General features: G+C 40.0%; 1 protein-coding gene across 10 annotated transcripts in view; it reads left to right on the top strand.

Moving 5' to 3' along the window:
• GRIP1 (glutamate receptor interacting protein 1) overlaps positions 1 to 14160 on the top strand; it is a 544307-nt gene that overhangs the window by 462779 nt on the left and 67368 nt on the right. For 5 of the 10 annotated variants that reach the window (XM_034770827.1, XM_034770872.1, XM_034770787.1 and 2 more), the window contains exons 9-11: positions 743 to 912; positions 5132 to 5287; positions 5927 to 6082. In XM_034770827.1, the coding sequence (XP_034626718.1) occupies positions 743 to 912; positions 5132 to 5287; positions 5927 to 6082 (482 nt within the window). The remainder of the gene's footprint in view (positions 1 to 742; positions 913 to 5131; positions 5288 to 5926; positions 6083 to 14160) is intronic. The other 5 variants (XM_034770845.1, XM_034770864.1, XM_034770836.1 and 2 more) reach the window with 3 other exon arrangements.

The following is a 14160-nucleotide window of genomic DNA, read 5'->3' as shown; positions in this document are numbered from 1 at the left end:
TTGTAACAGTGAGTCTACAGCTCCACTGTGGGCTTTACCCTACAGTAGAACCTTTGAGAGTGACGGCCATTGATCCAGAGGGGTTCTCCAGCTCAATGGTGCAGGATGCTTTAATTTTCTCCCTCTGTTTTTTCCCATTCCACAGGGGGTAACCAATTAAAGGAGCTGTCTACTTGACTGGTACGTCGGGATGCTGACTGCTGTGTTTGCATTTCTCAACTCATCCAGTAGCCAGTCTCTTGAGTGCAGCAAGATGTAGCAGCTAGCCCCCTCCCCACCCCACTCCTCGAGTCACCATGCCAGCCCTGGTTTCATTATTTGTTTGACTACTGCATAATTTCATCATCATTTACAGCTTTTGTACTAATAAATGTTTAACTATGAATAACTCAAAAAATGATGAACTGGGTGCTTGTGTGAGGGATATGAGCAGGCTTGCTGAGTCTCCTTAAGCTCTTCTCATTTATTCTGCTGCCATTCACACATATACTAGTAATCAACTAGTACCCCATTCCAATTCTGTGAGTGATGTCTTGACATATACTGTATTTACCGAATTGTATTTAAGATTTGTACTAATAGACTTAAAGTTTGTCCAGTGACAATCCTTATAAAAATATTAATTTTTTCTCTCTAAAAATGTACAGTCTCATAATTGCCATGACCAATTTGAAGGCTATAAAACTCATATACCAAGCAAAGAGCACACTTTATCATACTGAGTTTTTCTTCCTTTGTATAGATGTGGTGCATTACACGTAGGAGACCATATTCTGTCCATCGATGGTACCAGCATGGAGTACTGTACATTGGCAGAAGCAACACAGTTCTTGGCTAATACAGCAGACAATGTCAAACTTGAGATCCTTCCTCACCATCAGACTCGGCTAGCATTGAAGGGACCAGAACACGGTAAGGGGATCTGTAGCACTAGATCCCACATCCTCTTTCTTGCATGTTCATATCTACTGCCATTGCTGTAACTTGGGGGAAAGATATTAAGGCAATTTTATCTGTAACCTTTCTTTTCAGCTGTCCGGGTTATGCTTCTGAAAACCTCTTGCAAGCTGTGTACTGTTTGTTTATCTCAATCTATCCTCAGAAATCCCTAAAAATAAGGAGAAAATGTTTTGCTGAAAGTGCCTCTGCATAGTTCCAGTCATATAAAAAAGAGAATTGGTGAATATACCTTTGTAGTTATATGAAAGAAAACAAGCTATCTATGAATTCAGTGAATTATACTCTGAATAGCTTCTCAAAATGGAAAAAATAATATGCATCATTACCAACTTCTTTAAGCATATTCACTTTGAAGGGTATTATGAATGCCCATGGATTCACCTACTTTCTGTAAACCCTGATAAGTTCTTGAGTCTCCTCTCTCAAAATACTTCCAAAAGACTGAATTTCTCTTATTAATAACATTGTCACTGATTGCCATCCTTCTCAAGGGAGCTTTTCAAATTACTCTGCTGCCCAGTTTAGATACTTACAAATTGTAATGTTTGTTTATGGACATTTCCCCAAAGTCCGTACCCTAGTTCAATTTACTGTTTCCTGGTGTTATATTATAATGCTATGCAGAAAGGAACTTTTCCAACCAGACATGTGACACCTGTTTTTATTCAGCCCAAATATGGGGAGTGAATATCTTGTAGATTGGATAATTATGAAAAGTGGTTAATCTCAATTATCCACAGATAAATTCAACCTAATAATATTGTATATCTTCAGCAGAAATACTGGAGATAGATAGATACCTATGGCACTGGGATATCTATGCTGTAGGGAGAGACCCGATGCATTTTAGTGCCAAAGACAGCAATACTAAATCTGTGGCTTCTTTGGTCAAGAGTCTGCTTTATAGGCCTAGATACTTCAGTGATAAGAAATGCTGGTAGATACATGGCTGAATGTAGCTCCCTGAATAGGCACCTGATCTATGAGCTATTCATTTTATCAGAGAGCAGCAAGCTGTGAACTGATTAACCAGTGTTTTGGATGCCACTTAGTTTCTCCCCTACTGGGATAAACGAAGAGTAGCTCCTGGGATTCCATGTTCTGCCATCCTCCAGTTGGGTCTCCATCCCTCTTCTGCACAGCAGTCTGGAGGGATGAGAGAAAGTGAGGGATGACACCTATGCTCAAAAGCTGTATTGAGGTGGGGGGAGGGGAGACCACGGTTGATGATTTATTTCCTTACCATACAGTTGTGCCAGTATGTTACAAACTATGCAACATCATGAGGCAAAGATGTCACATGTGGCTATTTTGTGGCTGTTTGAAACTCCCTCTGAGGATGAAGTGGCTCTCTTCTGTTAAAAGTTGAGTACCATGGCCAAAAGATTCTATTCAGTAGCAATCTGTTTGTACAGCTGATTATAATTTGCTTTTTAAGACAATACTAAATACTTCAAGGTCTTCCTTCAAGACTTCTGTGATATACCATTCACCTCACCTAACACAGCTGCAATCTGGAGGCCCGTATAGTTGTTGTGCTGTGTATGGGCACTGAGCTTTGTGAAATGACATCAAGAGGATTCAGTGACATGTATGCAAGGATATCTTTCTAGGGGAGCTCTCCCTAGACAACGAGACAGCTGCCTTAAATTAACCAGAAGAGCCCAAATGTTTTGAGAATAGATTCCCAGGTGGTGCTACTTAAAAACCACAGCCTACTCAAGAGGAAACATGCTTTATAGAAACATATGTAGCCTTGGGAACAATCCTTCATTGGCTGAGAGATGGACTGGATGATTTAAAAGTACTTCGCATCACCATCTTCTATGATTCCATGATCTGTTGAGTCATGGAGGCTCTCGCTGTTGAACGCAGTTATCGTTCACCCTAGAATGTGCGCTGAATTATGAACTGGGGGAAAAAAAAAAAAACCACCCAACCCAAAATCAAACCAAAATACCCAAAGAGAGTTAATGGAAGAATAAAGAGTTGAGCCAAAAAGAAAGGGGAAAAAAAAGCGCAAGAGACCCGATTTGTTTTTAAGGTTTTTTTTCTTTTATATTGGGATGCCAAGCTCATTCCTTTGTCTACTGCTGCCCCATAAATTTTACTGCAGCATTAAGAAGTCCTGGGCCGATGTAGCTCAATGAATTACTAACGTACATGCTATAGGTTTATACAGAATTCTTATTGAATTGGAATGAGCATTCTGCAAGATATGGAAACTTATTTTGTATGGACTTTCCACCTCATAGGACACTTTTTACACCTATCCACAGTTCAAGAGAAAAAAAATCAAGAGCTGCCAGACAATTTCCTGCTGGAAGCAGCCTTTTTAATTAAACAGGGCTCATAGCAATCTGAATATAATGAAAATCCTCCTGGCCATATTATTCTTATCAGATTTTAATTTTTATACTGTGGTTAAAGCTCAGAAATTGACATAGATTATCAGAAGAAGAATCAGTTGAATTTGAAAAGTTATGATAGGAAACTACATAAAGTATGATTCATTAAAACAAAATATTGAGATAGATTGTTACTAGGGCTGCTGGGATTTTCCTGGCCACATTACCCTGCTTGATATGTAAGTTTTTATAGACTTCTTCAAGGTTGCTTTTATTAGAAGTAGATCGGTGAGCTGTTCAGGCATCAGTCTATTGGACTTTGGAGTGAAGTTTAGTGGTTCTGTCCAGGAACTGAATGTCCTAATTTCACTGCAGGTGACCCTCAAATGGTTTATAAAGTGGTGTTGGCAAAACATATTTTATTTTTTAAGTCCAATACGTTCCTTTCCTTTTACCTTTCCTCACCTACCCTTTGTTGTAATGAAACATTCCACTGGGGTTGGGGAGGGGGAGGGAGGGCAATCTCTATTTAGATACAAAAGATTTAGTGTATTCAGCCAAGAAAGAGATCCTACTTCTATAATATAAAAGAGAGAAAAACTATAGCTTTTCCTCTGGCATTTAGTTAGGCCTTGGACCAAATGTAGCTCATAGTGTTTGATAAATCCCACCTCATCTTTCAATACAAAGGTGAAGCCAGCGGTGACTACAGGCAGTGCTTAATTTGTTCTAGGGCTTACCAGGGTTGACACCTCTAGACTTGGCAGTTCATAGCCTCGGCACCTCTGGTGCTGCGTCAGATATGAAAGTTAAAAAATTGCTTGAGCCTGGCACCTAATTGTTTGAGCCACAGCACCTCTTTCATTACAAATTAATCACTGACTACAGGTCACAAAACACTGTGTTCCATCTTGTTCAGAGTGAACAGACCACTGTGCATCTAGAGATGCATCTCGGTACTAAAAATGAGGGTGGCTATTATCTGTACCATTTTGTATAATTTAGGAGCAGCCCCCTGGCTTATGGCAAATCGATCAACATGTGCCATTCCCTTCTCCCCCCTCCCACCATTTATTTTTTTGACAAATTTTGGCAATTCCCATTTTGAGCACAAACCTGAGAGTAGGAATCAAATATGGTCTTAATTTTAATCGGGAAAAGGAAAAGATCTGACGATCACGCTGCAAAACCATAAATAGTGACTTTAGACTTTTGTTTTGTCCTTATTAGTCAGGCCCCAAGATAGGATTTTTGTGTTGATGGTTGAGTGAAGTAGTTTATTGCCCAGGGTAGTATAACCACCAGTGATGGATGCTTGCAAAATTAAAATGTCATAGCAGAAAATTGAAATGACTGACATGTAAACCACTTCAAGTCATTATGGGAAATGTGATTTATAGTCCCTTTTTATTTTCTCAATATATACAAGTCCTGCTAATGCGGGTGGAGATTTGCAAACCTGTAATTACTAGTCATATATCATACATCTCAATAATGTTGACTTAAGTATTTTTCAAAAAAGTTTTTAATCTTAGCTCTTAAGGCCAGAGGGAGATTAGAAATTGATTCAGTACTTATCTTTGGGGGGTAAAAAAAAAAAGCCATAAGAGGCATTATTTCTGGGAAGATGAAAGGTTTCCATCTCTGAAGTTGATCGCGGTGTTTGCTGATCACCAAGAAAAGGGACAAAGCCACATTAATTTTTTCCCCTTTTCAAATTGCTTTCATTTTTGTTACTTTTTATTTATGCAATTCAGTTACCTCTCCCTCTTCTCTGGTCCCTTTTTGTTTTCTTATTTCCTGTCATCCCTTCATGCGGGCAGTGAAGGTTCAAAGGAGCAACAGGCAACTTACCTGGGATTCCTGTGCCAACAACCACAGCAGCCTCCTCACCTACCACCATTATAACACCTACCACCCTGACCATTGCAGGATGCCAGCCTTGAAATTCCAGAAAACGCCTCCTCAAAAAAACCCTCGTAATGTTCCACGCTTTTTCCTCCTGACATATATTTTTTTTCTTCTTCTTCCTCTCATACTTCTCTCATTTCGGTTCACACTTTTTTCATAACTATGACAAGGTTATTTCTGACAACTTATGCCTTTTTCTTTCTTTAATTGGACAGTCTTTGTAGATGGGGAAAGGCTTGAAAATTCTCAGTGACCTGGTTGTTAAACCATATTACTAGATCATTCGGTTTCAGCACTTTATGTGCATCATGATCATCGAATACAAAGAATGGCTTACAAATGTTATGTCAGAAATCACCTATTAAAAAGGCATTTTTAGAGTCAGTATCCAGACACATTGATTTACATTGTGTCTCAAAAATATTTATTTTATGTACTTTGCTTAAAATAAGGTATATAGTACATATTTTTGTGTCTACAGTGTCTTTGCTAGTTCCTAGTTCCTTTTATGCCTCACATGGTGTTGAAATTCTGGTTATGCTGTTATCTAGGGTCACACCTAAGGTTTGATGTGTGTGTTTGTTACTAGATACACAAACCATTTTTGTGCACCATGCACACTGTCTGATTCATGAGTGAGTTGCAGGCTTATGTTGCACTGTTCCCTGCTATAGAGTGCTATGTGCCAAGTGTCCAATTTTTTACAGCAGCTCTGGTGTCTTCGTCCTTCTCTCCTACCTCCATGAGTGCATACAGCCTGAGTTCCCTGAACATGGGGACCTTACCTCGCAGCCTCTACTCCACCAGCCCACGCGGAACAATGATGAGGCGGCGAATGAAAAAGAAGGACTTCAAAAGCTCATGTAGGTGGTAATAGCGGTCATTTGAAGTGTGCGACAGACGGGCTGGGGAAACAAGATGAAAGAAAAGGCACAAAATGTACTGCAGTTTTACTTTGGTAAATGTATTAAAGAGAAGTAGCCAGGAGAGCAGCAATAGTTTAGGTGTCCGTGTGTTCGATTTGGGGGGCAGGAATCAGCAATGTGCAGTGTTGGCATCCAGCACTAAAATGGGTTGATTACTTCAAGTTTGTGTAACCCAGGATTAAAAATATATATTATTTTAGTGTCGTTTGCTTCGGTACTCTCTGGGTGGGTATGCAGTGCTAGTTTTGGACCCCTCCAATACTTAAACACAGTTGGGTGAGTTTATTCATTATTCAGTTTGTACGAGGCAACTATCTAAAATCATTACAGTCATCATAAAAATACATACCATTTTAATATACGAGGTTGCTCTGGCGAACAGCCATTAATAGAACTATCCTCCATGAACTTATCTAATTATTTTTTGAAGCCACTTATACTTTTGGCCTTCACAACATCCCCTGGCAACAAGTTCCACAGGTTGACTTGCGTTGTATGAAGAAGTACGTCCTTATGTTTGTTTTAAACCTGCTGCCTATTGTGCCCCTGATTCATGTGTTATGTGAAGGGGTAAATAAAATTTCCTTATTCTCTTTGTCCACACCATTCATGATTTTGTAGACCTCTACGATATCCTCCCTTAGTCATCTGTTTTCTAAGATGAACAGTCCCAGTCTTTTTAATCTCTTCTCATATGGAAGCTGTTCTTCTGTACTTCTGTAACTTTTCCATTTCAAGTATATCTTTTGTGAAATGGGGTGACCAGAACTGCACGCAGTATTCAAGGTGTGGATGTACCATGGATTCATATAGTGGCATTATGATATTTTCTGTCTTCTTATCTATCCCTTTCTTAATGGTTCCTAACATTGTATTAGCTTTTTTTTTTATTGCTGCTGCACATTGACCAGACATTTTCAGAGAACTATCCACAATGACTTCAAGATCTCTTTCTTGAGTGGTAACAGCTATTAGACCCCCTCATTTAGAATGTACAGGTCTGTCTCATCTTACGCGGGGGTTCCGTTCCGCAGTTAGCACGTAAAGCGAAAACTGCGTATAGCCAAAATTCCATTGAGTTCAATGGCGGGCGAAATCGCCCGCACTACAGGTATAGTATTAAAATTGTTATTTTTCTCTTCTTTTTTTTTTTTCCCAACCGCGTAAAGTTGAAATTGCGCATGTTAAGTGTGCGAAAGATGCGACAGACCTGTATAGTTGGAATTATGGTTTCCAATGTGCACTACTTTGCATTTTTCAGACAATGAATTTCATCTGCCATTTTGTTGCCAATCACATAGTTTAGTGAGATCCCTTTGTAACACTTTGCAGTCAGCTTTGGACTTAACTATCTTGAGTAATTTTGTATTGTCTGCAAGCTTTGCCACCTCACTGTTTATCCTCTTTTCCAGATCATTGTTGAATATATTGAACAACACTGGTCCCAGAACAGATTCTTGGGGGACCACACTATTTATCTCTTTCCATTGTGAAAACTGACCATTTTTTCTTACCCTTTGTTTCCTATCTTTTAACCAGTTACTAGTCCATGAGAGGACCGTCCCTATTATTCCATGTCTGATTAGTTTGCTTAAGATCCTTTGATGTGGGACTTTGTCAAAGGCTTTCTGAAAATCCATTTACACTGTATCAACAGGATCACCCTTGCCTTTTGCTTGTTAACTCCCTCAAAGACCTCTAATAGATTGGCGAGGCATGATTTCCCTTTACAAAAGTTGTGTTGACTTTTCCCCAACATATTGTATTCAGTTATGTGTCTGAATATTCTGTTCTTTACTATAGTTTTAAACAATTTGCCTGGTACTGAAGTTAGGCTCACTGGCCTCTAATTGCCAGGATCGCCTCTGGAGCCTTTTAAAGAAATATTAGTGTTACATTTTCTATACTCTAGTCTGGTACAGAGGCTGATTTAAGAGATAGGTTACATACCATAGTTAATAGTTCTGCGATTTCATATATGAGTTCCGTCAGAACTCTTGGATGAATACCATCTGGTCCTGGTGACTTATTACTGTTATCAAGTAGTTGTTCCAAAACTACTTCTATTGACATCTCAATTTGGGAAACTTCTTCAGATATGTCACCTAAAAAGAATGGCTCACGTGTGACAATCTCCCTCACATCCTCTGCAGAGAAGACCAATGCAAAAGTATTAATTTTGCTTCTATGCAATGGCCTTGTCTTCTTTGAGTGCTCCTTTAGCACCTTGATCATCTAATGATTGTTTGGCTGCTTTCCTGCTTTTGATGTACTTAAAATATGTTTTGTTGTTAGTTTTTCTGTTTTTTATTAGTTATTCTTCAAATTCTCTTCTGGTCTGCTTAATTATAGTTTTATATTTGACTTGCCAAAGTTTATGCTCCTTTATATTTTCCTCAGTAGGATTTGACTTCCAATTTTTGAAGGATGCCTTTTGCCTCTAACCACCTCTTTTATTCCGCTGTTTAGCCATGGTAGCCTGTTTTTGATCTCTTACCGTTTTTGATTGGGGTATACATTTAGTTTGAGCCTTTATTATGGTGTTTTTAAATAGTTTCCATGCAACTTGCAGGCATTTCACTCTTGTTACTGTTCCTTTTAATTTCTGTTTAACTAGCTTCCTCATTGTTGTGTAGTCCCCCTTTTTGAAGTTAAATGCTACTGGGGTGGATTTCTTTGTTATCTTCCGCCCTACAGAGATGTACATTATGGTCGCTATTACTGAGTGGTTCACCTATATTTGCCTCTTGGACCAAATCCTGGGCTTCACTTAAGACTTAACCAAAAAATGCCTCTCCCCTTGTGGGTTCCAGGACAAGCTGCTCCAAGAAACAGGTATTAATAGTGTCTAGAAATGTTATCTTTGCATCCTGTCCTGAGATGACATGTATCCCAGCCAATATGGGGATAATTGAAATCCTCCATTATTACTGAGCTTTCTATTTTTATAGTCTCCCTAATCTCCCTGGGCATTTCATGATAAATAGGTACCAGATACATTGAGCAGAGGGGCCATTTTTATATAGTTATTTTGCTAACTCCAGGCCCACTTTAAGTAGAGCATGTGAAACTACTGTCTTTCATTCTGAGAGTTTTTGCACATGATCCTGCAATCTGATACATAATGATAAACTTCCTGTACCTGCACCGAGCCCTGCTGTCTTGAATTGGACTCTGCACAGACATAAGGGTTGGCCCACATGGAGATCTATTTAGGTCAATGGATGTTCCTGCTCGGTTCAGCCTGCAGGATTAGGGCATTAGTCAGAGATAAATTTTCACTATTTACACTGTGGAACAAGTTTCTCTTGGGGATGGTAGTGAGGGAAATTGTGGGATTCCACCACAACACAAAGCACCACCCCCTCTCAAAAATCTGCCATTGTCACAGCAAAATGGCAGTTTCTCGTCAATGTAAATCATCTCTGATTTTTGTGGGAAATAGCAAATAACTCCATGTGAGACGGGGGGAGGGCGGGTGTTTGCCTGTTTCTTTAGCAGTACAACTCTTTTCATACAGTTTTGCCCTTCATCAGATTTTTTATCTGATCTGCCATTTGATCCAATACACATTTTGACATATCATCTGCTAATATATCCTTTAAGATCATTAGGAGATACTGCATGAATCCATATTGTGGCATTGATAAGATTAAGTATTATAAAGTATGAATCTCTTTCTTTCTCTATGCATGCAGAGAGACAGAGGGATTATTATACAAATACTAATTGAGTTGGAAAGGGATAGCAGTAAAATACTGCCCAAGGCAAAAATATTTCCTGAGATGGTGGTATCCTGTCAGACTGTGGTCATTTTGTGCAATTGAAGAAACTATTATTATCTGAGGCAATTTTATTACTGCTCTTGCCTCTGGAGACCGTCACTACCTATTTTTATGATATTTTTAGAATGTTTTCAATAAACATACGTCTTTCAGTCAAATTCTCCCCTGTGCAGAGCGCCAACATAAAAGGGTGTAAGTGGCACATAGGCGGGGCTTCGTACTGACACTCTGCCCAGAGGTGATTTTCACACTTTAATCACATACACACTGCAACATCTGAGAATGGTTCCTGCATTAAGGAGAAACTGGGAATGCAACCAACCCAGGAAGTTATATTAAACCTCATGCTTCAGGTTTTAAACCAATCCCTAACAAATAGAGATTAGGAAACATCTAAAGTGGGGAGGGGGGGTTACCCCATATCTGATAACATCTGATCAGATTACCCCACATCTGCCCACTGTGGAGTCCTTATGTAACCACACACCTTCTGGGTGTGGTGTTCTGTCCCATCTAGTGGCACCAAGACCACTTAGAGATTAATGAGTTTGCTCTACAGCCTTAGCTAAGGGCCATATGGCTTTTAGCTCATGAAGTAGAGGCTCATGCATTTAGCTCCAGAGGTCCCAGGTTCAATCCCGCCCGCCGATTACCGGGGTCTGTCGGTGTTACACTTACACCTTCCTCTGAAGCATCTGGTGCTGGCCATTGTCATAGACAGGACACTCCATTAGATGGCAATTCTTATGTCCCTCAGAGAGATGGCCACTTCCACTGCAGAGCAGAAAAATTTGGACAAGCCTGCCAGCTCCTTTTGTAGGGGATTAATGGGAGACTGGTCAAATGTCCCTGCTTGACAACAGTGATTTATGTCAGATGTAGATTGTTGCCCTTTCCCTAGAAGAGCAATAGGACAATCTGTTTTGGGTTTAGTGACCAATTTCTAACCAGTCAGATTGTTGTGGAACAGTTTTAAATGTAAGTTGTAATAAATCTCTGAGAGGGAAAGGGAGAAGATATGTTGGTGAAGGGTGCTATAAAGTTTTCATTGCCCCTTGTTAGAAAAACCTGCATAACTAATATGATCATCCCAAACTCGTGGTAACAAAGGGTACTATAAACATTTTATTGCTGTGAGTTTACAATGATTGTAATACTTATACAGGGCTTCCCAAACATGTGGTTGTGAAAATTTAAGACACCTCCATGCCATCACATACTTTATTTATGCCACTTATTTTTTCCTCTTCCTCTGCTTTTTCACCTTTGAAGTATTTTACTTACTATGGAAACAATTATGTCACTGTTTGGGTAGAGTTTAAATCCCCAAATGCTATGCAGTGTGGCTATGTAAATAGGATAGATGAAATTTATACTAGGGTTGGTGAAATATAAGAGTTGACGTGATGGTTTTCGTGGAATTAGAGATGGTCTTGGGAATCCCTGGTTTGTTTGTTTTTATGTTTTTCACAAAACCTCATTGCTGGTGATCCCTTTGATTTTTGGTGCCGCCTCGCAGCAAGATCTGGTGACACAGCAGCTCTGCCTCAGTTTACCTCTTTTGATATGTTGCCTGCCTTCTTGCCTGCTTGTTGCTTCCTTGTTCTGACCTTAGCTCTCTGTCCAGGTCCCTGATGGTTCTTTCCCCTCTCAGGGTGTTAAAAAGCCCAATACTTCAGGAGGCCGGTGGCTCTAGATGAGAGGTACTCAGTCCCTGACCCCTTCAGGTATGGTTCACTTGTTCAGGGCCTTAATCAGCCCCCTTCCTGGGTTTGTAGGGGAACCCAGACCCGGCCACTCCTCTGGGTTCCAGGCCAGGGACCCTGTGCAAAGCGGTTGGCTCCAAACTCTCCCCACCTCTTACTGTTTCCCTGGCAGCTTCCTACCAGGCTTGTCTTGCAGGCTGTTCCTCCAAGTCACTCCTGTAGTCCCCTCCTCCAGAGGGTCTGGTCTCCTGGTCTTGTCACCAGCCTGTTGCTGAAGGTTCTTGTTTTCCATGGCTTCTCAGCCTTCTGCTCTGCAGTCCTTTTACCACTGTAGTTGTTGTGAGTCCACCAGTCAGCCCTAGCTGAGCAGGCAGCTAGTTTCCCTATTAACCCTTTAATGGTTGAGACAGCATGGGACACCCCATGACAATCATCTCTCATGTTTTGCTGTCATTGGCTAGTTTCTCCACTGCCTCTAGGAATATGGAGCATTTTACATTTGCCAGAGTTCCCCTGCTAACTTGTAATTATGCAGCTAAAATAATCCCCCGTTCACCTTTTAATAATTCTTGTCCTTCTGTCACTATTAGGGGAATAAAAATAACAAAAATGCAACCCCCATATTCAGGATTACAAATCTACATACTGCATAGCACATAGTAAACCAATCCCCAGGAAGGCCAACAATATTACACATAGGAGCATTTAGTAAAATAACTGCTTGCATATTCAATGTATGTATAAAAACATGCAATAAACTAGCCCTCAGCATTAACAAAGATTCACTGGGGCCAGTATCCTACATGCTCTTCTTGCAGAAATACACCAATAGTACTCAAAGCCCTAATACACCATAATCAAACTCCAGACAAATTTTAAGGACAGGGAAATTTCCAAAGGTTTGGACTCCAGTTCTCAGAAGCATCCAAAAGTTCAGATATTCATCCAAACTATTTTAACCAATGAAGGCCTTAACCAACCCCCATGTCTCCATTCATCCTTGATGTCTTTTAAGATGGAGGCCTGGTGTTCTTAGTCCTCCCTTCTTACCAGTCTCTTCAAGAGTGTGTCATGTGGCTGTTTCTACCTACATATCCTGGACTTCCAAAAGAGGGAAATGCCATGCAAGGACTGCCCCCTCCTCTATCCACAGAGCCTTTTAGATGTCCCTCAAGTAGTTGGAAGTGGCACAATCTGATCCCTACTGCAGTTAAACTACAGGATCCAGATGCCCTTGAACAGTTGCTAAAGCTTTGGGGCCTTCACTGCACACACCCTAGAGGCTAGGCCAGGGGTAGGCAACCTATGGCACGCGTGCCGAAAGCGGCACGCAAGTTAATTTTCAGTGGCACTCACACTGCTCGGGTCCTGGCCACCGGTCCGGGGGGCTCTGCATTTTGATTTAATTTTAAATTAAGCTTATTAACCATTTTAAAAACCTTATTTAATTTACATACAACCATAGTTTACTTATATATTATAGACTTATAGAAAGAGACCTTCTAAAAATGTTAAAATGTCTTACTGGCACGCAAAACCTTAAATTAGAGTGAATGAATGAAGACTAGGCACACCACTTCTGAAAGGTTGCCGACCCCTGGGCTAGGCAGAAAGTATCCCTCTACTGGCAGCTGTGGATGGCAGGTTTGTGCAAACCCTCCAGTGGAGTTTTATTGGTTGTCAGATTTTTTAATATTTTTTTAACTTTGGTGGCACACTTAGACTCTGTAACTACATGAACAAAATATACATTTGAAAGTGTTTCAGCACTGTAAGTATTAGGCCCTAATTTCAGTTGAATATCAGAGCTGTCATGAAGGAAGTTGAGGGAGGGAAAGAAGTTGAGTTATTGGTGATGGGAGAGAGGGATGTGGCTAGTGAATGGAATAATTGTCATTTGATGTTAAAGGGGAATGTGTGCGATTATGAACTGTTAGGAGGTTTGCTTTGCAAGGACTTGGAAACTTCTGGCAGGTAGGTGGGGCATCTGATAACATGGGTCTATACTTATGTCACTATCTAAATTTTCAGTTTTCAGATTATTGAAACTAGAGGTTTTTTGTTTGTTTTTCATTCTTACTACATATGGATGTTTAGTATTTAGTGATTACAAGACATTTGAGTATGAATTTATCTAACTTGGCATGTCTCAAGTTGAAGGAAGTGGTTAGAAAGAAGCTATGGGATGGGTGAAGTAATTCTTGTAAAGTAAAATATAAACATTATCAAGATTTGAGTAGCAAAAGAGAGAAGATTCATGCTCATCTCAAAAAGTGAGGAAAACTAGCTTCAAAATCAACTGTTCTCTTGACTGAAACCTCGAAGTGAAAGAGAATAACATTGATGAGCTTGATTTCGCAAGTGAAATATTTTGATGCCATTGTCATCACTGAATATTCTACAGTAATCAGATACTATGAGAACACGGACAGTAGAAGTACCTAGATAGATACCTAGTCATGGAAATATAATCATAATCATGATCATAACTTTAGTCACAGCTCTGCTTCATTCAAGATGCCAG

Source organism: Trachemys scripta, chromosome 1 (genome assembly GCF_013100865.1).
Source record: "Trachemys scripta elegans isolate TJP31775 chromosome 1, CAS_Tse_1.0, whole genome shotgun sequence".
NCBI classification, from domain to species: Eukaryota; Metazoa; Chordata; order Testudines; family Emydidae; genus Trachemys; species Trachemys scripta.
The sequence above is the reverse complement of the archived record's forward strand: the minus strand, read 5'-3'. Positions and strand labels throughout refer to the sequence as shown.